The sequence below is a fragment of the Canis lupus genome, chromosome 20 (assembly GCF_011100685.1).
Source record: "Canis lupus familiaris isolate Mischka breed German Shepherd chromosome 20, alternate assembly UU_Cfam_GSD_1.0, whole genome shotgun sequence".
Lineage (NCBI taxonomy): Eukaryota > Metazoa > Chordata > Mammalia > Carnivora > Canidae > Canis > Canis lupus.
In genome coordinates this window covers 32289609-32311667 of record NC_049241.1, presented here as the reverse complement: position 1 = coordinate 32311667, position 22059 = coordinate 32289609, and the positions used below count along the sequence as shown (strand labels likewise).

The 22059-nt window shown below is 53.5% G+C and overlaps 2 protein-coding genes and 1 long non-coding RNA gene across 10 annotated transcripts in view; 1 reads left to right on the top strand and 2 right to left on the bottom strand.

The window, feature by feature from the left end:
* The window catches only part of FAM107A (family with sequence similarity 107 member A), a 52720-nt gene extending 40736 nt beyond the window's left edge, over positions 1 to 11984 (bottom strand). Inside the window, exon 1 of the mRNA XM_038565999.1 lies at positions 11624 to 11984. Within this exon, the coding sequence (XP_038421927.1) occupies positions 11624 to 11647 (24 nt within the window). The 5' untranslated portion in view covers positions 11648 to 11984. The remainder of the gene's footprint in view (positions 1 to 11623) is intronic.
* Positions 2579 to 22022, top strand: LOC102153010. 4 transcript variants are annotated; one of them, XR_005374865.1, is made up of 5 exons: positions 2579 to 3137; positions 8028 to 8258; positions 13299 to 13558; positions 14815 to 15006; positions 20174 to 22022. It is a non-coding gene; the product is annotated as an uncharacterized LOC102153010 (long non-coding RNA). The 4 variants fall into 4 exon arrangements; XR_005374867.1 differs by lacking the exon at positions 20174 to 22022 and adding an exon at positions 17214 to 19296 and having other exon boundaries at positions 13434 to 13558; XR_005374864.1 differs by lacking the exon at positions 20174 to 22022 and adding an exon at positions 17214 to 19296.
* FAM3D (FAM3 metabolism regulating signaling molecule D) overlaps positions 18701 to 22059 on the bottom strand; it is a 36082-nt gene continuing 32723 nt past the window's right edge. For 3 of the 5 annotated variants that reach the window (XM_038565995.1, XM_038565997.1, XM_038565996.1), the window contains exons 9-10: positions 21393 to 21519; positions 18814 to 19103 (exon numbers count right to left, since the gene is read on the bottom strand). In XM_038565995.1, coding sequence (XP_038421923.1) covers positions 19014 to 19103; positions 21393 to 21519 — 217 coding nt within the window. In that variant the 3' untranslated portion in view covers positions 18814 to 19013. Of the gene's footprint in view, positions 19104 to 21392; positions 21520 to 22059 lie in introns of all 5 variants that reach the window. The other 2 variants (XM_038565994.1, XM_038565998.1) reach the window with 2 other exon arrangements.

The window sequence follows — 22059 nt, the reverse complement described above, 5'->3', positions numbered from 1 at the left end:
CCACTGGAACTTTCCATTTACTCTGGCCTGGCTCTAGAATAGCAGGATTCAGAGGAGAGAGAGCCCGTGGCCATTTCAGGCTTGAACTTCTTGGCTGTCTGTGAGTCAGACTAGAATCACAGAGAGGAGGTGTGTGTAGTCCATGGGCTAAATGTAATGCCTGTGCCACCAGGGCCTGGCTGTGGGATCTGGGAGTCCTGCTTCGAGTTTTTTTGCACCAATATTCATGAGTGGATTGGACTGTGATTTACTTTTCTTTCACTGTCGTTGTTTAATTTTGATATCAAAATTGTTACTTAAGTAGGTTCCATACCCAGCGTGGGGCTTGAACTCATGACCTTGAGATTAAGACCTGAGCTGAAATCAAGTCAGAAGCTTAACTGACTGAGCCAACCAGGTGCCCCAATATCAAAATTATTTTATCATAAAGTGAAGTGGAAAATGTTCTCTCATTTTCTGTTGTTCAGAAGTCAGAGTATAAAACCAAATGGATAAAATGCCTTTAAAGTTGAATAGAACTCCCCTATAATATATTTTTTAATTTTTATTTATTTATGATAGTCACACAGAGAGAGAGAGAGAGGCAGAGACACAGGCAGAGGGAGAAGCAGGCTCCATGCACTGGGAGCCTGATGTGGGATTCGATCCCGGGTCTCCAGGATCGCGCCCTGGGCCAAAGGCAGGCGCCAAACTGCTGCGCCACCCAGGGATCCCCTAGAACTCCCCTATAAAGCTGATGGTCTGATGGTTTCTCTGTGGGCAGATTAACCCATAGTTCAATTTCTTAAAGTGTTTACTAGCTCTTCAGGTTGCTTATTCCTCCTCGAGCCAGTTGTTCAACAATATTCTCTAGATGTTTCTAGAGAGTTTAAAATTTTACAGGCGTAAAGTCAGCCATATCATAGCCATATCTGCTATCTTTAAAAAAAAAAACTAACTTTGCGCCATATTGATCTTTGTTATCACACTTTTGTTTCTGCTCTTATTTTTATTTTCTCATTATTTCTACACTTTTTTTGGGGGGGGTTGGTTCTGCTGTTCTTTTACCAATTTTTTACCTTTGACATTTGGTTCATTAAATCCCAGCCTTCTTTTCTATCTGCTTATAAGGCTATAAGCCTCTCCTAGACGCAGGGCTAGCTGTGTTTTGACGTACATCTTCATCACCATTCAGGTCTGAGGATGTATGTCCCAATATCTTTGATCCATTTAGAAGTGCTTCCTATCTTCCAAATATATTTTAGTTTTCTTTGTAACTTGTTTGTTATTGCCTTTTAGTTACGTGGTAGACCTACGCTATAATGTGTAGGGTATCCGGATTTGTTTTGTAACTTACCATGTGGTCAACACTTGTGAATACTCTGCTAGAGCTTGCAAACATTTTTATCTGTGTCTAAATATACCTTTTAGGGGTACCTGGGTGGCTCAGTCGGTAAGCGTCTGCATTCGGCTCAGGTCATGGTCCTGAGGTCCTGGGATGGAGCCTCATGTGTGGCTCCCATTCAGCCAGGCGTGAGCTCTCCTCTCTCTCTCTCTCTCAAATAAATAAATACAATCTTAAAAAAACATATACTTTTAAAATCAAGACTGCTGTCAGTTTCACAAAAATTAAAAAGCTTGAAGAGTAGGGATCCCTGGGTGGCTCAGCGGTTTGGCACCTGCCTTTGGCCCAGGGTATGATCCTGGAGTCCCGGGATTGAGTCTCACGTCGGGTTCCCTGCGTGGAGCCTGCTTCTCCCTCTGCCTGTGTCTCTGCCTCTCTCTCTCTCTGTGTGTCTATTATGAATAAATCAATAAATAATCTAATTCTTTTTTTTTTTTAAAAAAAGCTTGAAGAGTAAAAATGTCAGGGTGCAGGGCAACCAAACACTTACACCTTGGCCATGGGCATGGAATTTGCTCTAACCCAGTCTGGCTTTATCCAGTAAAGGTGCAGAGGGCGGCATATAGGCCACCGCCAAACATGCCACTTTGCCTAAGGATTATTTTGAGCTAAAGACGCTTGGAAAACGGCAGGTGTAAGAAGGGTGCCCTGACCTTTCTTTGTCTCCCCAAAAGCAGGAGATAAAAATCCCACGTGAAAGATGCCCTCCCTACCCAGGGGAAAAGAAACATTCTTATCACCAGAGACGGGGAAGTGAGCCGAGAAAAATCTATAGGAACAGATCTTGTAAGAATGCACCTTGCCTTCCTTTCATCTCTCCATATGTTTCAGCTACTTTCCCACCATCGCTATTCTTTGCTGAACCTGGTGGGGAAGTCTTGGGCCTCCCCGCTTTGGTTGGGGCTGTTTTCCTGTGGGGTCTCTAATGTACCTGTGCAAACCCCCAAGGTTTTCTCCTATTCACCTGTCTTAGGTTGGTTGGATTCTCAGGCCCAGCCAGAGACCCTAAGAGAGTAGAGCTAGAATTTGCCTCCCCTGTGGAGGAGCATGCATGTGCCCTCGGACTCCGTGATTGCATTCTGGGTCCACACGTGAGAGACACGTGGAAGCTCTGAGACAAAGTTCACAGCAGCATTTGCATAATGACAAAGTTCTTGATTGCTATGTGGAATTTCAGTGCCAGTTTGAGTCCTGAACCTGCTGGTTGGCAGAAACTCCATCTCTATAGTTTCCGAGATCTTGTGTTTTCTTCCTCTGCTCCAGAGCCATAGGGGGTAGCGGGCTTCTGCGGAGTGGGGGGTTGGACGTCAGGAAGGGGGCAGCTGGTCCTTGGGGACATCCCTGTGCTGGCATCTCAGCGTCGTTGTCATTTATAGATAGTGTAATTTGAATTTCTGCTTTTCTGACAGCTGCTGCTGAAGGCCTGTGAAGAAGGATGGTGTTCCTGTCGGTCGGTCACTGTGGCCTGTACTGTCTCCCTGAGTGGACTGTGACTGACTCAGGCCTGATGCAGCACGTGGCTCCTCACGGATGCTCAGGAGATGTTTATGCATCAGAGAGAGTGAGTTCCCTCCATGCTAGCCATGCATTCATGCATTTGCTCATGCCTTGTAGGTCAGACCTGCACCAGGCCCTGAGCATCCACGGTGAGCGCAGAGACCAGGCCCTGCCCTGGGAGGGCAGGCGTGCTGGTTGGGAAAGCCCAGTCGGAAACAGCTCAAGTCCTACCCAAAGAAGCTAATTTCGGATGGCGGTAAGTTCTGTGAGCAACCACAAGACTGGGGACCAACATGGGGATGCTTGAGCTGCCAGGGGCGGGGAAGGCCTCTCTCTGAGCTGAGCCTTGTGTGGGAAGAGAGCACCAGGCAGGGGGAACAGCAGAGGCAAAGGCTCTGAGGCAGAGAAACAGAGTGAAAGCCAGCCTCCTTAGGAGGCTGGGCCAGATGGGAGTCACTGGGGTCACGGGGGCCCTGGGGGCTGTGGATTTCCACGTGGATTTCCACGTATCTGTTCTCCAAGGGTTTTACCCAGGAGAATAGGGGATTTGATTCTGAATCAAAATTGCTTGCTCTGGCCGTGCCGTGTAGAAAGTCGCTGCAGCAAACAGGAGCTAAAGTGAACTCCAGGCCCCAGGAGGGCAGCCAGCAGAGGATGGATGGGTTCCCGCTACACTAACATGTACCTTTAGGTGCCTAAGAAGCATAGAGGTCTGTGGGGCGCCTGGGTGGCTCGGAGGGTCATAGTTAACGGATTGAATTATGCCCCCCCCCCCCGCAAGAGATATGTTGAAATCCTAGCCCCCATGCCTGTGGATGTCACCTTATTTAGAAGTAGGTTCTTTGAAGTTGTAATCAAGTTAAAACGAGGTGGTTAGGGTGGGCGCTAAGCTAGTACGACCCCGGTGTCCTGATAAGTAGAGGAGACAAGACACAGACAGGAGAGCGCCACGTGACAGTGGCGGCGGCATTTGTCATCCACGGGAGGAGGATGGCTGGTGACACCAGAGGCTAAAGGAAAGGCAGAGAAAGATTCCTCCCCTAGAGGCCTCGCAGGAGCGCAGCCCTGCCAACACCTTGATTTTGGAACCGGGAGAGAATAGACCTCCGCTGTTTTCAGCCACCCGGTGGGCGGTAGGTGGCTTGGCAGCCCTGGGGAGCCAGCGCGTCCCTCCGCGCTGCCCAGCTGTGGTCACAGTCACCGCGGGCCCTTCGCAAACTGGCCGCTGTGGGGCCTGCAGGTCCTGATGGCAGGACTCTCCGTGAAATCTGCCACAACATCTACCCCAAGATGACCCCAAAGTACTCCCAAGAGCTCCGGTGCATGAGGAAAAGCTCTTGGGTGGTCCCCTAAATCAGCATCACTGCCCAGTTTCTGAGTTCTGCAGGTTCTGGGGGTGCCATCCCTTGGGGGACACCCCGTGCCCTCCCCTGAATGTCCATGGGAGCAAGGTGTCGCCAAGACCCAGCCAGGCTACCCCAGCTTCCCCAGGGTGCCTTACTGTTTTCCTTGGCCTCCTCCTAGATTTTAGAAGACAAAAGGAAAGTTCCAGCTCCTTGCCCTTTCCCTACCCCAGGCCCTGAGATCTGATCTCTCACTTAAACAAAGCCCCTCCTTCATGTCAGTTTGGGAGACACTGTGTTCTGAAAGTAGATCCCTGGCCCCCCACCCCCCACCCCCAGGGAGCTGCATTTCTGGATTCTTGCCTTTTTCAAAGCCAGCCTTTCATCTGGCCCCTCCTGCCCCACCTCCGAGCCCTTTCATGAAGGAAATTAAATTCTTCTGAACTTTGAGGTCCCTCTACAGCTCTGCTCCCTGTGGGACTGGAGCCACCACCAGCTAAGTAACCCTACCCAGCAAGGTGAAGATTTACGCTGGCTTGAGAGGCACGGTTTCATCGAGACACTTGAAAAATAAGCCAGTGAGCTGGGGAGCCAGAGCTGGGAGCTGTTCCCAGCTGGGAACCCGGGTATCTGGGTTCAAGTCTCGGTTCTGGCAGTTGCTGGCTGTGTGCTCTTGAGCGGTGAACTCAACCTCTCGGAGTCTGGATTTTTGTCTTGGTGAAGTGGGGACATGGAGATGTTTGTGACTAAGTTTGTGGTGAGGATTCCATGGGAGGTTAGTAATTGGAAAGCATTTGTATTTTTACCTTCCAGAAGCGCTCATTTTATAGATGAGAAGGAAGGAGGCCTCTCAGGCCTGTGACCCCTTAGGCTGTGGAACCCCTGCAGGTGGGTTCGGTTGGCTTACGGGTGTAGGCGAGGGTCAGGCTGCAAGGTTCCTGCAAGCTCTTGGCTCCTGGCATGTGTGAGAGGAGTCTGAAGGCCACCTCGCATCCACTCAGTGATTTAATCCCACCCCTTCGTGGCCGTGCAATGGGGGAGACAACACTGGCCAAGCAGCAGAGAGGGGCAACTGCCATTGTGTGCATGGGGCCTGGCACTGCACCCTTTGGGGGATGATTGTTCCCACCTCCCCTCTTTTCCCTGCCTCATTTTGCCCCTAGACCTGTGAGTAGCACGGCTACCAACTCTGCATTGACAGGGGAAGAAACTGGAACCCAGGAGGTAAACCATCTTGCCCAGGGTCACTCAGGGCCTCTGAGGTGAAGACTTTTTCTTGTTAGCAGAGGGGGAAGATTGGACTAAGATGTAAGGAAGGAATGAAAATAATGTCCTCCATCTACTGTCCAGGAAAGATTTGTTTCTTGTGGCCCGAGCATGAGGTAAAGCCTGCCATCTTGGCTCCCCCTCCCCTTTTCTGGTCAGGAGGCAGCAGAGGGGTGGAGGTCAGGGAGGACAGGCTTGGGGTCTCCTCATTCTGCTCTCAGGGGACTTTCTTTTGGTGGCTTTTGTGTCTTCTGTCTGTATCCTCGCCTCTTTCTCCCTCTCCATCTCTTTCTCTTGCTTTCTTCTCTGCTGTTTTGAATACTTGAGCAAAAGAAAGTAGAGGGGGAAAAAAAAAGAATATGTTCTCCTTGATCAAAGAGTCTGAGACAGATACATAGTTGGCTTTTGGGGGGAGAGTGTTGTGGCAAGGTGAGTAGTGGGGTAGCTGGGGGAGTGGGGAGTTAGGGCCCCACTTGAACCAGCCCCATGGCAGGTCCCAACCCTAGAACCAGGAATCAGAAGGCACTACAGGCTCAGGAAGAGTGTTGCAAACCAAGAGATTCTTTCCATTCTGGGGACATGTCAGGCCCCCCATACCTCTGGGCCCTGGCAGGTCCTGTTGTGTTCCCTGGAAGCCTCTCCCAGCTCCTTGTCCTGAGTAACTCTTCTTCATTCTTCAGAACACAGCTTGGGCATCTGGAAGCTTCCCTCACTGCTCTTCTTGCTTTGTCAGAGCACCCAGTACCTGTCCTGTCATCACCAGAGACTTATTTCTCTCTTGCTGGGCTGTGTACCCCGAGGTCAGGGCCTGAGTCCAGTGCACTGTACTGTCTCCCATGCCTGAGCCCCTGAGTGGGGCTCAGTCAACGCTTGTTGAATGAATGATGAAAAATCAACCCATGAGGGTTTTTTTGCACCGTGTGCACCAAAGGTTGTTGGCTCCAGACCGCACCCCACCAGGCTCACCTATATTCCCAAACCACATCATTTCCATGAGCTTGGCCTTTATCCACAGAGATCCAGACGCTCGCTGTCTCTCTCTCCTTTTCTTCCTCAATTTATTGGGGACTGATCATATTGATGCGAGGTGCTGGGGACACAATGGTGAGCCACAAGTCAAACACAGTGTCTCTTCCTTCTTGGATAAATCACAGAGCTAAAGATGAAATTACAACCACGATCAGTGTGGTGGGGAGAGTGCTGAGAGACATAATGGGATTTGTCCCAGTCTGGGAACTCAGGGCGAGTGGTGGTGCCCTGGGCACCTTCTAATCTCTCTGGCCTCTTCTCAGCTATCCCTGGTGATCCTCCGGGCTTAGGAAAACCTGCAGCCTATTCACAAAAATACAACTCTGAGACAAGCTTGCTCTCTCTCACCCCCCACCTTAGCCTCTTGCCCTAAGTTGACATTTGAGACCCACTCAGGCAAGACTTCCTGGAAGAAGTGCCAGTTGAGCTGGCATCTTTCTTCTTTTATTTCTCCTTCAGTTTCTTTCCCACCTAAGTGGGGCTTCCAGCTGTAAGGATGGACAGGAGAAATTTTATCTTGGAAGGGGTATTGTAGGGCTGTAAAGTGATGGCACTGTGAAATCACAGAGCAGCATTCTTTCCTCTGGGCAGACCTAGCCAATACCTGGGTACCAAGCTCCTCTGGTAGAGAGTGGACTGCTAACCCATCCACTCATTGCCTTTGTGCAGTGCCCAGCCTGTGCATCTGTTCAAGGCAGCCCAGGGCATTCAGCTTCCGAACCCAGCTTGGGGAAGCCAAGGGCAGAAGAGAAGGAAAGCCCCATTGGGAGGCTTCTGGGAACTGGAAAAGTGCATTTCCCTGCTTCCAAAGGCCTCTCTGCCTGCTTTCAATACCCCTTTCAGTTGCTGCCAGTACATAGCCCTACAGCTCCCAGTCCTCACCCTCTGTCCCTGGGCTTTCCCAGGGAAGAAATTTCAGCTCCAACTTTTTCAAGGGTTGCAAGCCAGGCTATTCTGAGGGTGGTAAAGCAGGTGGAGAGGGAGCTCACAGTGAAGGGGAGAACAGCATGTTTATCAGTTTGCTCAGGCCGGGGAGGAAAATATTCAGGGGCTTTCAGATCCATGGCGTGAACAGATGGAATTAAAAGGAGAGTCTGGACCTGAATGACAAAGTCCAGGGTTTGGCAAGCTGTGCTCACAATCGTAGCATGTGTGCTCATGCCTCATCCCAGAGCCCCCAGGAGCATGCCCTGCGTGCACAGATGAGGGTAGGAGTGGGGGAGCTTGGCTCCAGTTCCCCTCAGGGAAGCAGTCGGAGGCGGTGGGCAGAGTGGGGGCCACGGCATGGCAGGGGCAGCGAGAGCCTCCTAACGAGGCCCTCACGCCCCGCTGAGCAGGTGCCGGTGAGCAGGAACCATCCATCATCGGTGGGGATAATTGTTCAGGGAGCCAGGGGGGCCCAGCCAGATGTGCGCCTTTTGGACTCCATAAGAACGAACACTCCCTTTCAGGCCATTTATCAAATTTAGCTGGATCTCTCATCTTTTTTTCCGTTTGTTTCCGTCAAGGAGACTTTCTTCTAATGAAGACGAATGCAGAGCGATGAGTGACTTGGCAAAAGCCAACGCAGTCAGAATACAGGCTTCATTCAGGGAAGTGAAAAACCCAGGTGGTGCTGAGTTTGGAGAAATGTCTGAGAGCATGCTGAGTGCCCAAGCCTTGAAGGGGTTCTACTGTGGATCTGGGGGTACAGCCGGCCCCTCTCTGATGAAGCTCCACCTTCAGCTTCCAGAGCAGAGGTAAGAGCTTGACCCACCATTCCCTGACACCAACTCTGTGCCAGGTGCCTCAGCTCCTCCTGACGTGCAAGGGGACATCATGATCCCATTTAGCAGATGATGAGACCGAGGCTCAGAGAGGATAAGCAGGTGGATTTGGACACCGTGCTTCCGGTTCAAGAGCCCACCTCACACACGCCAGCAGTGTGGTTCGTGAGCCAAGGGGTCAAGGCTCTTTAGACCGCCTGGTTCGATTCTCCACCCCACTGCTTACTAGCCGGGTGGCCTTGTGCTCTCGAATCTCGTTCAGTGTCTCTGTGCCTCTGGTTGTTTGGGTCATGAAAGTGCCCACCGCAGAGGATGCTCTGGGAATACTGAATGAGTCTTTGCCGAAGCTGCAGTGCATGGTAAGCCGTGGCGAGCAACCTTTTCTGTTTAGTATCAGGATATCGTTTAGTCTCTGTTTTTAGTGTTGGTGGCTTTAGGGGTAGAATTAGGATCATGCCTGGGGCGCTGGACTTGTGTAGGAATTGCCCATGACAGCCTGTGGGCCTGCCCCCTTCCTGGGGGAGGGACCTCGGCTGCTGACTGGGGCCCAAGGACCGAGTGCCTGACCCCCGGTGTCCATGGATTATCACCTGGTGTCTGAGGTGGGTGGGAGTTGGTGTGAGGGCAGGGATGCCTTTCCCTCCTTGGCCCAGCTCCCAGCAGAGGTACCTACCTGGTTAAGGTTTGTTATCGGGCGGCTGGGGTGGGGGCAGATGAAGATGGGGCAGACAGTTGTGTACACGTGGGCAGGAGTCCTCTATGCCCGCCCTTCACGGTGCAGGGGAAGGAGACCGACTGCCTTCCCGTGTGCTTCCAGAGTTTGGCCTGGAGCTGCTGGGCCTTGTGGAAATGGTCTGACCCTGGCTGCGTGGCCCTGGCAAGTCTTTCCGCCCTTGGGCCTCGGTCTTCCCAGCTGTACAATGGGGAAGGGATTGGACCACTTTGCCAGGGGTTTTCCAGAACTGATTTTATAGCTATGGTTAAGCCATGAGTGTGGGAAGGGGGTCCGAGAAGCCCCCCAGGACAGCTCCGTGACCTTTATAGCACAGGCCAGTGGGTGCTAGACCTCAAACGGCCCAGGCGTGTCACAGACATCCTGCAGAGGCCAGCTGGGTTACTGCCTCCAGAAACAGAGCAGGAGGCATGTGTGGGGGAGGGCTGGGGGGTGGTCCACAGACGGGGGAGCCCCACAGCAGGCCTGGCCTGGGCCGGCTCATAGCCTCTGCTCCAGGCTGGCTCAGCCACTGGCTGGCTGTGGGAAGTCACATTGGCTCATGACTCAGCTTCTTCATCTGCCATGGGTGTGATGTTAATGCCCCTGGTGGATCAAAGGGAGGGTGTGAAGAGCTGACAAGGACGCAGGTAGGAGAGGATCAAACCCAGAGGGAGACGAACGTTGACTAAGGATCTACTTCATCCCCAGGCATGGTGTCATTTAGATTTTACAACAGTGTGAGAAGGATTATTATCTTTAGTCTATGGGGTTGGAACCTGAGGTCCTGTCTTGTCCACGGTCCCCGGGTATTTGGAAGAACTGACTCAGGTGTGTCTGACCTCAGAGCCCGTGTTCCCATTCACCCTCTGCGGCCTCTCCCTGGGGGGCAGCCTCTCCCTGGGGGCAGGAGGAGGGCCTGGGCCCAGCACATGCCTGCTTTTCAGTCTGGGGGCTAGTTCTGATCGGGATGCTGTGCTGAGGAAGATTCTGAGGTCATCTGGACTTCGTGGGAAAGGGTGTAGGGACCGATTCGTGAAGTTTGTCACCGGTGAGAGGAGAGAGAGAGGCAGTCTGTGAGCTGTAATTGCTGTTCCTAGGCTAGACCTTGTCGGGGTCTTTTCCAGGCCTGGGAAGAAGCCGTTCTCCAAGGTGACTGCACCTGCACAGGTAGGATCTAGAGGCTGAGCTCATTCTCCCTTGGGAGAGGGGAGAAGCTGGAAGAATGTTCCTGAAGGGGGCTGGGTGGGGCCAGGGTGCAAAGCTCTGCTGGGAAGGCAGCTCTGGGCTGTATCAGAGAAGACACAAGAACAGCAGGTGACCCACAACAGCAACTGGGGGCTCCCATGAGCATGGCGGGATGGAGAAGGGACAGCCCCAGGACAACAACCTTCTAGGATACTGCTGCTGGGGGTGCTGAGGGGAGGCAGGAGTTTCCAGGCCTGACTTGCACCCGAAACAAAGGAGGTTGGGAGCAGAGGCTGGTGCAAGGCGGCCCCAGGGGTTATCTAACCCAATGCTCATTTTCCAGATGAGGAAACTGAGGCCCAGAAAGCTTGTTCCATGGGGACTGCCAATGATGTGTTTTACTTTAAATTTGAAAAATGTGGGTTGGGCTCGGTTGGCAGAAAATTTAGAGTCATGCAGAACCATAGTTGTTTGAGGGTTAGAGCCCCCGTTTATTAGGGTTGTCTGGGTGACAGGCTGCATGCTACATACTTTATAGCATCCTCTCGTGGCCCCTCCCAAGGGGTGAGGACCAGCCCTACTTTACAGGTGAGGAGCTGAGATCCAGAGATCCAGGGGGGTTCAGTTCCTTATAAGGCAGGTGGAGGAGCTAGGGCCCAGGCAGCCTGACCTTACCGCTGGGGTCACAGTCCTGGTGATGTGGACTGAGTGCGTGTATAAGAATCCCTGGGGAGCCCTGCCTCCCCTTCCCCTGATCCAGGAAGTGTGGGTGAGCCCTAAGAAGGAGACTGTGGAGCAAGCCCCCTCCCATGCCCCATCTCTAATGCAGACACAGGGTCTCTATAGACCACATTTTCAGAAACACTGCATAGGCTCTGTCTACAAATCTCCAACTGAGAGCCCAGACATAGAAGGTGATGCATAAAAATGTGAAGAGAACTCTAATAACAGAACATAGCTTATATATAGCTCACTATGTGCCAGGCACTGTTTGAAACACTTTACATATATTTTTGTTCAGTTAATTCTCACTATAAGCCTCTGAGGTAGTGACTATTGTCCCCATTTTACAGATGGGGAAATGACTTACAGGAAGCGTCAGTAACTTGCCCACCGGTGCTCCCTGGCACACGGGGAAGGTGCGGCCACGGAGCCTGTATGCAGGGAAGTAGAGAGGTGTGTGTCTAAGACCAGAGAGCCTGTGAGGTTGGGCAGTCCAGGTCTGTTCCAGGGGTGGAGAGATCCGAAGGCTTTGTCCTAAGCCCCAGCTAGGTTTCTAGATGCAAATCTTGGCTGTGAGCTCAGGGAGGGAGGCTGGTGGGCAGTGCCTGGCTCAGGCCCATGGAGCTGGCAGGTAGGTAGATGGGGGCTCCCACCCGGTAGGTGCAGTCTCCCTCCCCATGTTCAGGGACCCAGCAGGACCCTCGGGGGCTCTTACCTTCTTCCCATGGACTGCTCCCATGGCACAAAGCGGGCACCAGGCCTGGGTGGGCCTTGGGGGGCCCGGCTGGGGTCCTCCCTGCCGATGCTGATCTCAGGAGCTGGGGCCCAAGGGGTTCCCTGGGCCAGGGTCCCCCGTCCTCTCGTGGCTCATTCTTCTCAGGCACAAAGGAGGCTTTCACAGCTGCTCCTAAGCCCAGAGCTCCTCAGACAGGCTTAGGGTGATTGATCCTGTCAGAGGGGTATGGTGTCCCCAGAGGGCCCACACGTCCTGTGGTCCCTGTAGCTCCTCACTTCCTGCACCCCTGCCTCTCTCAGGAGGGGAGACTGAGGCATCCGTGGGGAGGTGAGAAGCAAAGCCGTCCTCTCACCATGCGGCCGGCAGCTTGAGTACAGCGGGTGACCTCTGGCTGGCCCAGCAGGCAGGACTTGGCCTTCTTGCCAGGCTGGGCACCGATCAGCAGACAGGCCCCAGACAGTGGAGGCTGTGTGGACTAGCTGGGGTATGGGGCTCAGGGCAGGCTTGGCTTGTGTGGGGATGTAAACCTCGGGCTGGGCAGCAGCCCCATTAATAGTAGATCTTTGAAGACACTTGGGGGCAAGGGCTCTCGTGGAGCGGAGACACTGAGAGCAGAGTACTTCATTCAACAGGACAGTAGCCCAGCTGGGGAGGGCTGGTCTGGGCTTAGGCCAGGAGACTATCTGGAGGCTGGATTCCGGGCCCTGGGCCAAGTTCTCAAAGTTCCCCCAGCAGTTACCCTCCTCCTTACTTGCTACCCTCCTTCATTATTATCAACAGCATGGAGCGAGGAGGTTAAGGCCCGAACCAGCCTGGGCTTGAAACCCAACTCTTTCCTCACTGTTGTATGACCCAGGGGGTGGGGGTGGGGGTGGGGGGCATGATTTGACCTCTGGGAGCCTCCGTTTCTTCGTGTGTGTGCTCCTATAATCACACAGCACAGGGTTGCTCTGATGGCTGAAAGAAGTCGGTGTGCACAGCCAGAGCCATTGTTCTCTTAAAGCATAAATCAGATGATGTTATTCTCTGTTTTACACTCTCCCCCTTGACGGAAGAGGGGTAACGATGGCCCCTGACCCCATGGGGCCCTGAGGATGAAATGAGGTGACTTGTGTAAAGCTCTGGGCAGAGGATTTGGAGAATAGGAATTTTCCAGAGAAGTTAGGTGCTGCTTGTTATAATGCTGTTAATGCCACTCGTGATAAAACCACTGCCCATTGGCAAGTCCCAGGTAACCAGTTTGATTAAGCAGAACAGCCTTTCTTAAGAGATGGCTGGGCCAGGGAAAACTTGCAGCCCTGTCTTTCCTCTGTCTAGCACAATGCCTGGCTCCGGGGTGGTGAGGACTTATTGTACAAAGGATTATGAAATGGCAGTTGGTAGTGAAGGGTCAGGATCAAGTATTCTAGATCCACCTTTGCCCATAGAATCAAATTCCCCATGGTCCAACACAGTTCTGTTCCATGAAGTCTTGCTGGCCTCTCAGACCTCATTTCCCATTCCCCTCTCTGCCTGACAATTCCTGGATCATACCACCCTCCTCCTCACCCCAGCACCTTTGCACATGCTGTTCTCTCTGCTGGGAAGGTTTTCCATCTCTCTCCCTTGACTACATTTTTAAATCTCGTGCAATTCTTTCCTTTTTATCCATTAGGCTCAAGGATCACCTCCTCAAAGAAGCCTGCCCTGACCCTCTATGCAAAGTAGCCTCCGAGGCTCTCTGTTCATTTTTTTCTTCATAACATTTATCAGCAACTGGAATGATTTTATTTCTGCGTTTATGGTTCAGCTCCTGCACCTGAATGGCAGCTCCACAAGGGCTGGGACCCAGTCTGTCTCATTCATCAGTTTACCCTCTGGTTCTAAAATAGAGCTTGGCACACTGCAGTCACTCAACAAATATTGGTGGAGTGGGTAAGTGCACGATGAGGGATGAAATGAAATAGTCTAAGTATATAGAGCGCCTGACACAGTCCGAGCTCATTGCAGGAGCTCCCTGCATGGCAAATATTAGTACTGTCCCCACCAGGCAAGCACAAACGTGGCTTCTTCCTTTGCTCCTTCTCCCGGGTCCAGCCCTTGCCTCAGCCTCCCCCCATTTCTCCCTGTTTCAGCCAGGGCTGGGGTACAGCTTCTAATTCCTGCAGTAAGGAGACCATCCACAAAATTGTAAAGGGCAGTGACTAAGTTGGCTGTCACTTTAGCCAGAGTGGTAAAAATGCCATAAGTCAACCCTGAAGATCAAACTCCTTTGGCAGCCATCCCATAATTATCCACCAGCTTGGATCCTGGTGGGATGGGAGGAGAGAAAAGGAATTTTACCCATTTATTAATTTTTCCCCATCTGCTTGGAGTCTTGCTGAAATATGACTTATGAGCTGCACTGAAAGGCTGGTTAAATGGAGGCCTTGATTGGCTGAGGGTCCGAAGCCCGGCTCCTGGCAGGATGTGGGTCTGAAATGCAACAATCAGACCCCATGCCCCGGGTAGGAAGGGGGGTGGTGGCCCCAGAGCCTAGCCCAGGGCCAGGCACCAAGGAGGTGCTCGGGAGGCGGGCACAGGTGATTTATGAAAAGGCAGTTGGTGGTGCGGGGTCAGGATCCAGCGTTGCCTTGTCTCACTGTGTGGCCGGGGCACAGCCTGTAGTCTTTCTCCACCTGTGAAATGGACATAAACACCTGCTGCTTTTTGACCTACGGTCTTGGAGAGGGAAGCAAGGCTTACAAAACAGGGGAAAGTTTTGAGACTGTTGACTCAGAGGTTCTGAGTAATTTTCAAATGTCTTCAGAGGCATTCAGGAAGAGGAGGAGGAGGAGGAGGAGGAGGAGGAAGAAAAGGAAGGAGGGGAGAGCTTGTTCGCCTCTGAGTAGTTTCAGGGCAAGTATTTCCGAAGGGCTTGTTTTCTGTCTTGAGGTAGACAGGCTGGGATTCCAACCCTTAATCTGAAGCTCCTTAGCTGTGTGTCTTTGGGCAAGTCCCTTGCCCTCTCTGAGCCTCACTGTCCTCACGTGTAAAAGGAGGTAACAATGAGCCCCACCACATGGGGCTGTGAGGATGGAATTCGTGTAACCCCCTGCACAGAGTGTACAGCAGCAACTCCCTAGGAGTTAGGTGCTGCAGTTACGATGCCCTTTTTTTTTTTTTTTTTTTTTTTTTTTTTTTTATGATAGAGATTGAGAGAGAGAGAGGCAGAGACACAGGCAGAGGGAGAAGCAGACTCCATGCACCGGGAGCCCGACGTGGGATTCGATCCCGGGTCTCCAGGATCGCGCCCTGGGCCAAAGGCAGGCGCCAAACCGCTGCGCCACCCAGGGATCCCTACGATGCTCTTAATAACGTGATAGTAAACCCACTGCCCATTGGTAAGTCCAAGCATCTCGTCCATTAAGCACAGCACCTTTCGCCAAACCGGGGGGGGGGGGGGGGGGGGGGCCGGGGTAACCCTGCTACCTTTCCCTTTCTATCTTGGGCTGTCACCTACTGGTGAAGACCAGAATTACAGCTGCTGGGAAGCCCTGCAGTGGCTGAGGGAAGGACCCTGGGCCCTCTCGGTCTTCAGTCCCAGGAGAGAGGAGCAGTGTGCTGGCGGGAAGAGGATAGGGAAATAGGAGCCCCCCATTTTGAAGCCCATGAGTAGCTTGCAGAGAGTCTGGAAGGCCTGTCCACCCTGATGAGAAAAACCCGTTTTCGAGTCTTGTCCGTTTTACTTCCTGAATATCCTTGGGACTGGTCCTCTTTGCTCCGTCCGGTCCAGGCCACCACTCTGGCTGATGCAGCAGCCTGCTCACTAGCCTCCCTTTCTCCACACAGCAGCCAAGAGGAATTTCCAAAAACTGCTCATCTTATCATGTCTTTCCCCAACTTCAATCTCTCAATGTCTCCTCACAGCCCCTGGACAAAGTTCAAACCTCTTCACCCGGCCCACAGGGCCCTTATGGCTGTCACCCCTGCCCACTCAGCCCTGGTGACCCACCTCTGCCCCTTCCAGGCCTTGTTCATGCTGCTCCCTGGCCTGGGCTCCCTTCCCTCTTTGCCTGGTGAGCTCCCGTGCATTCCTAAGGCTCAGTGTGGATGCTGCTTCCGCCAGGATGCCTTCCCAGATCTGCAGTTTTCCCCCCAACATAGCCCTTATCAAGTCACGTGTCTCTTGATCTGGGCCGCCCCTGGACTGTGAGCAGGGACTGTGTCTGGTGTCCTTCCCCGTGGCATCCTCACTGCCTACCCAGTTCTCAATGCACAGCGGGTGAGTAATGACAGAGTCAGACAGTCTCATGCAGGGGCTGCAGACCCAACTCTCTACAGCCATTTTCTTGGACTCTGTCTTGCCCAATCCTGAGCCAACTGGGGTCTCTACAGTGGCCACAGTGCCCTGACAATCGTGTTGAGAGAACCTGACAGGTATATGCCACTTTGTGATGCCCACCCAGGGAGGGGGACCTAGAAAGGGCTGGCTCGAGAAGGCTATCTCCTTGGTGGGTTTTGGTGGTATAGCAGGATGGTCATTTGGGCTCCTTTCCACCATCTGGAGGATGTGCCAACTGAGACCTGCCCCTGGTTGAGGAGGGGAGGTGGGAGTCAGCAAGACTTGGAGCCTTTCCTCACGGGGATCAGACTCTTCACGACAATTCGTGCCCACCAGGTGGTCTTGTCTCCTAGCCCAGACTCAGAAAGTGACTATGGCCAGCTGAGTGGAACTCTTTTATGATGGGTTCCCCCCCCCCTCCCCCGCCAAGCCGAATTTGGGGTATTCTCATGCAAGTGATTTCTTAAGGACACAGGTAGGGGAGCAGGATAGGGAAGGGGAAAAAACCAAGCTAAGTGACCTGTTCAGGTGAACTCCCAGCTGGACTCCATGGAAGAGTCCTGGGGAATGTCAATCGCACCATCCTTGTCCTGCCCCAAGACAGGGGGCCCCTGGTCTTCATGTTCCCAGCCAGGCAGCCATGAGCTAGGGCCCACCTTGCCCCAGTGGAAACTCCTGGCTCTTCCTGGCCTCTCTTTTTGCTTCTGGGAGCTAAAAATGAGTAGCCTGAGGGCAGTTCTCCAAAGAGAAAACTGGGAGAGAGGACGCGGGTGGGCACGAGCCGTTCCTCCATGGTACCTTTCCAAGCTCCCCCATCCCAGGGGACCCTTTCCCCAGTTCTCTGATCCAGACGGGTGACATTGCCTCAATCGTCTTTAAAGTGCTACGCAAGACAGCTTCTGGAAAAGTACCACGAGTCTTCTCTTATAACCAGCTGGTCACCGCATGTCCTTTTAAAATCGTGGCCGCTGCCAAGAGCTCTGCTTAGCCCCACTCTGGCCATGAGCTCACTTCAGAAGTCCTTATTGGTTCTTCTAATTTTATAAGGTATTCTTGCTTGTTGTAAAAATATGAAGGTGTTTATGGGTCGTAATGGAAATTTCCCGCCACCTTCATTCCCAGAGTGGGTCTCTGGCCAGACATTTTCCCAAACATTATATAATTTCTCCCCCTCTTCTTTGACAACTTTTGGTGATGGGGATATTTTATCATATTTAATGCCCACGAACCCCTGAGAGACTGATTTAATCCCTCATTTCTCAACAGGAACTATGGCTCAGTGAGGTGACATCTGCTCACCCAGCGAGCAAGTGGAGAACCAGTGCTCAGACCCAGGCCGGGCTTTGCATCTGGCCACACTGCCTGTAGTAGGTTAGGACGGGAGGGGAGTCAGCTAAGAGAAAGGAGTGGCACCCCCAGGCTCTCCGGCCTGCAGAAACCCTCCATTCACTCCAGGCTCGTGGGAAGGAAGGGTGACCGGGTTCAGTGGCAGCCCTTTCTAGCACTGAGTGTCAGATGTGAACAGGAGACCCTGCCGCTTGGAACAAAATGGCAGGAATGGAACAAATTCGTTTGCTTACGTAGCTCCAGGCATTCTACACACACACACACACACACACACACACACACACACACACACACCTGAGCGTCTGTATAAGAGTTAGTGGGGGCTGCCAGCAAACTCCCTCTTTAGTCCTTGATCGTGATCTGCACTGGGAAAATGGGGTAATGGAGTTGGGGGTGCAGTGGCTGGCTGGGTGCCCTCCCTCTGCCCAACCTGCTCAAAGTTGTCCCATCAGGCTTTGAACACTGATCTCAACCCCACAGCAACCGTAGCCCGAGTCCCAGCCCACACGGCCCCTGGCCGAAGGGTCCCACACGCTTGTCCTCCTCTGTACCCCAGGCCCGCTTGGCACATTCGAAGCCCTGCCTGGCCCCAGCGCCCCACACCGCTGGTGTGCCCGGGACTTGGGCGTCTGCCCATCCACTGCTCAGGACGTGAGTTCTGCAGTCGCCCTGGTCCACACTCTGGGAGCCCGGGTACCGGTACTTTTGGCTCCCATGTCCCCCTCCCAGGACTTGGTCTAGGCACCCCACCCTTGGCCCTTCTCAGAGACCTCCGGCAGGGTGTTTGTACCGTATCCCTCGGGCCTTACCACCTCCGTGGGCCAAGGACTCACCGTGAAGCCATGGGGCGGGGGGGCACCCTTTCCTCTGTGGGGCAGACCAGAGTGCTCAGGAGTTCACGTCAGGCCCCCGCTAGCGGCCCCCCGCCCCGAGCCATGGCCCTGGCTGAGAGCCCTTCTGCTCTGAGTCCCGGGGCTCCTCGAACGAAGCTCCACTCCCCAGGGCCCCAGGCGAGCCGACGACACTCCCCTACTGCCTGCCTTCCCACTCCCACTGGCGTTTGCCAGCATCGCTTCCTGATTAAATCTCAGGGGCCGCTCCTGGGGTCCTCCCTGAAGCCGGCCTGTTCCTCCCAGCCTGCCTCGGCCGGGCCCCCACTCTGGAATCCTCCAGCGCTCCCCGCCACCGCTCCTGGCCCCTGGCTTTCTCTGCTCCCCGGGGTCTCGCACCTTCGGCCCGGAGCAAAGGGTTCCCTCGCCCTCCAGCACAATCCCTGTGAGTTCAGCCTCTCCCCCAGCCTCTGACCTGGTGCCCAGAGCTGTCACCGACCCGCCCACCTTGCAGGCCGGAGGCAAACCCGGCCCGGGCCAGTTCGATCCCAGGGAGAAACGCTGCAGGTCAGAAAGTTCCTTCAAAATCAGCAAAAATAAAATTTAATTGTGCGCCGCAGGTGTGGGCAGTCCGTCCTTCCTTGGGAAGGGCCGCCAGCCGTCTTGAGGGAGAGCACCCCTGTTCTTCCTGCAGACGGGCGCCTCCAGGACCCGGATGGCTGGCCCTGGGGTGGGCCGCCTCAGCCCCCGGGAGGGGGTGCATTCGAAGATGCGCAGTGGGGGCCCCGGCACTTTCCGTAGGCCCTTGGCTCCCTCCTCGCCGCGGCGGGCTCCAACCCTAGGCCAGCCAGGAGCTTCTTGGGTCCCGGCCCAGAAGAGCCACGGCGCCCTAAAAGACCTTCCGGGGAACACAGCCCTCCAGCTCCAGCAGCTCCGGCCAGCCGTCGTATTTGTTGGTGCCTGGGTTGTTCTTTAAGAACTAGAGAGAGAGGAGACAGAGAATGACGCAGACCATGGGGGAGGCTGTTCAGGATTCACACCTGAGTTTTCACTGTGCTTTTAAAACCTCACGCTTTGGGGATCCCTGGGTGGCTCAGTGGTTTACAGCCTGCCTTTGGCCCAGGGCGCGATCCTGGAGTCCCGGGATCGAGTCCCACATTGGGCTCCCGGCATGGAGCCTGCTTCTCTCTCTCTGCCTGTGTCTCTGCCTCTCTCTCTCTCTGTCTTTCATGAATAAATAAATAAAATCTTAAAAAAAAAACAAACAACTCACGCCTTTACTCATATCACCCTGGTTTTGGCCCCATGGGGAGGTGGTGGTGTTGGACAGGACCAGCGCGTTTCACGGGTGGGGGAACGAGGCACAGAGGAACAGCAACTGCCCAAGGTTTTACAGAGGAGATCAGGGCTCAGTCCTTGCCTGTCATGCCCCGGGGGTGGGGTACCAAGTGTGTGTGTGTGTGTGGGGGGGTGCAGGCTTGCAGAGTGTTAGCTCCTCTGTCAAATTCTGCACCAGCCTCTTTAGGACACCCCCAAACACCACCCACAACAATGAAGAGGAGCATGCTAGCAATTCATGAACACTCGCTCTATGCCAGGTGCAAAGTGCCTTGGGCATTTTCCCCTTACAGCAGCCCGAGGAAGGGCATACCATCATCACCCCATTCTACAGATGGGAAACCTGAGGCCTAGAGGGCCAAAGTAACCCTAGTGGCAGAACCACTGTGTAAGGTTAATAATACAGAGAATAAAATCAGTTAAGATTGTGTTTCCAATGCCTAGGTTTCATTTATGGAGGAAAAAAAAAGTATAAACAGCAAAATCTACCAGGGGAATAATTGTGGCTAACCCTCAGGAAAAAAAAAGGAATTCTCAATGCACCTTCTCCAAATCCTCGAGCCCCATGTGTGGGAACCAAAAGACCCAATGGTTTCCGTCACATCATGGTCTCCAGTTCATTCTGGGTGATAGGTCTGCGCCCCGCCGCCCGTGTTCATTCCCCAGGGGCTATAAACACTGATTTCTAACGCCCTGAATTCATTCTCTCAGAAACGCACACGTGCAAACCAGACCAGCGTTTTCCAGATGAGGCCGCCTTTGCAGCCCGCTGCGGTCCCCTCACCTGGAGTCCAGTGTCTGACGCTGTGCCTATGGCCTGGGCCCCTCCCTGCTTAGCCGGGGAGGCTGTGCTGCGGGCGTCAGGACGGGCATCTCTGGAGGCAGGCTCGCGGCCCAGAGCTACGTGCGCATCGGACCCACGCCGCTGGCCAACACCTCTCTAGAGCTGTGGAGGATGACCCTACCTACCTCACTGCGGAATCAACCTGCGCGGAGCAAGTGCTTGCTGAACGCTTGTGTTTCCTACATGATCAATGCGCCCTCGTGGCTTTCCCGCCTAAGCCCTCCACGGCTCCCCATTGCCTTCAGGATGGAGCGGACTCTCCCCGTAGTCCTTTACGTTTGAGTCGACTCTTAGCTGCCTGCCTTGGCATCTGGGCAGCGCTGAACAGTCTCACCACCAGACAACGGACTAGCTCATGCCCTGCAGGACCTGGCTAGTTCTCCCACATTTGGGAGTTGCTCCAGCTGTGGATCAGCAGATGAGGGACAGGAAAAAAAGTGCAGAATTTCCCCGGAGGCTCCCAACCCTTCACGGACTCCCCTTTCCTCCTCTGAGACTCCACTGCGGGCTGCCTCCCAGACTCTGCTTGGGGCCACCCCTGGGTTGTGAGTGTGGAGCTGCATGTCATGGGCCACTCCTGACTCCTTCCACATACTCAGGTGCACTCTCCTGTCTTCCTCTTGATGCAAATTTATCCTCTCCACTGGGAGCTTAGAAGGGGACAGCACCCTTGGTCCAAACCTCTCCCCCCTGGAGGGGAGCTTGAGGCCAGGGAAGGGGGTGGGGAGAAGGGGCTTGGCTTAGGTTTCCACTGGGACTAGAAGCCAGACAACCCCCTCCCCCAACCCCTGCTCTGGGCGCCCCTCTCTGCCCCTCATGCAGGCTTCATCTCTACATTCCTTTCTCATTTCCCCCATTCCTCACTTCCCTCATCTTTCTTTTCTCCTTTTCCTTCTCCTTTCTGTTACTCATCCATTTATATATGACCCAGCTCCTTGCAAAATGGTGAAGGCTACTTCTGCTAGGGGATTAGCCAATCAGGCCAGCATGACCTCTGGGGTCCCCACACTCTCCCTCCCAAGCCACCATTCCTGGCACCTTACCTCCACCTGCTTCCCTGGGACAGGGAGGCCGCCAGGGACCTACCTGCTCAAAGGGGCTTTTATCCTTGAGGTTTTTGGCTCCTAAGAAGACCCAGCTATCTCTGAAGCCCAGCTGCTTTGCATAGGAACTGCCCAAGCTGGAGAGGAGCTTCCTGGTCTCATCGTTCATTCTGCAAAGGACCAGAGAGGACCATGAGGTGGGGGGTGGGGGGGTAGGAAGGTGGGGTTCTCAAGTACCTGGCCTCCCCTCTGCCCTACGATCTGCTGTGTGCAGCAGCTGTGCTGTGCATAATTGTGTCCAGGAGGAAAGGGCCGAGTGGTTTTGCTTCTGTTTACAAATACACGTTTCTTTGGAAAATATGGAACATCACAGAGAAACTGAAAATTACAGTCTCACTCACTTGACATAATCGTAAAATTTTACTGTGTTTCCTTAGGGTCTTTTCCCCCCATGCACTGGGGGATCCTCCCAATGCTTTGATAATCTGTGTCATTTTTCACTTAATACTAAAGGGTGGGCATTCTTTCATTCCTTAAACCATTTTCTGAATCATTTTTGATGCAGCATATCCTCTTTTATGTATATATATGTCCTATCAACATGTGTCAATTTCTGAAACTAGTTGGCCTTTATTGGACAGGGACAGAGTGTCCAGTTTTCCAATGTTGTAATCAAGGCTGTGATGAGGCTCTAGAACCCGTCTTTGTTT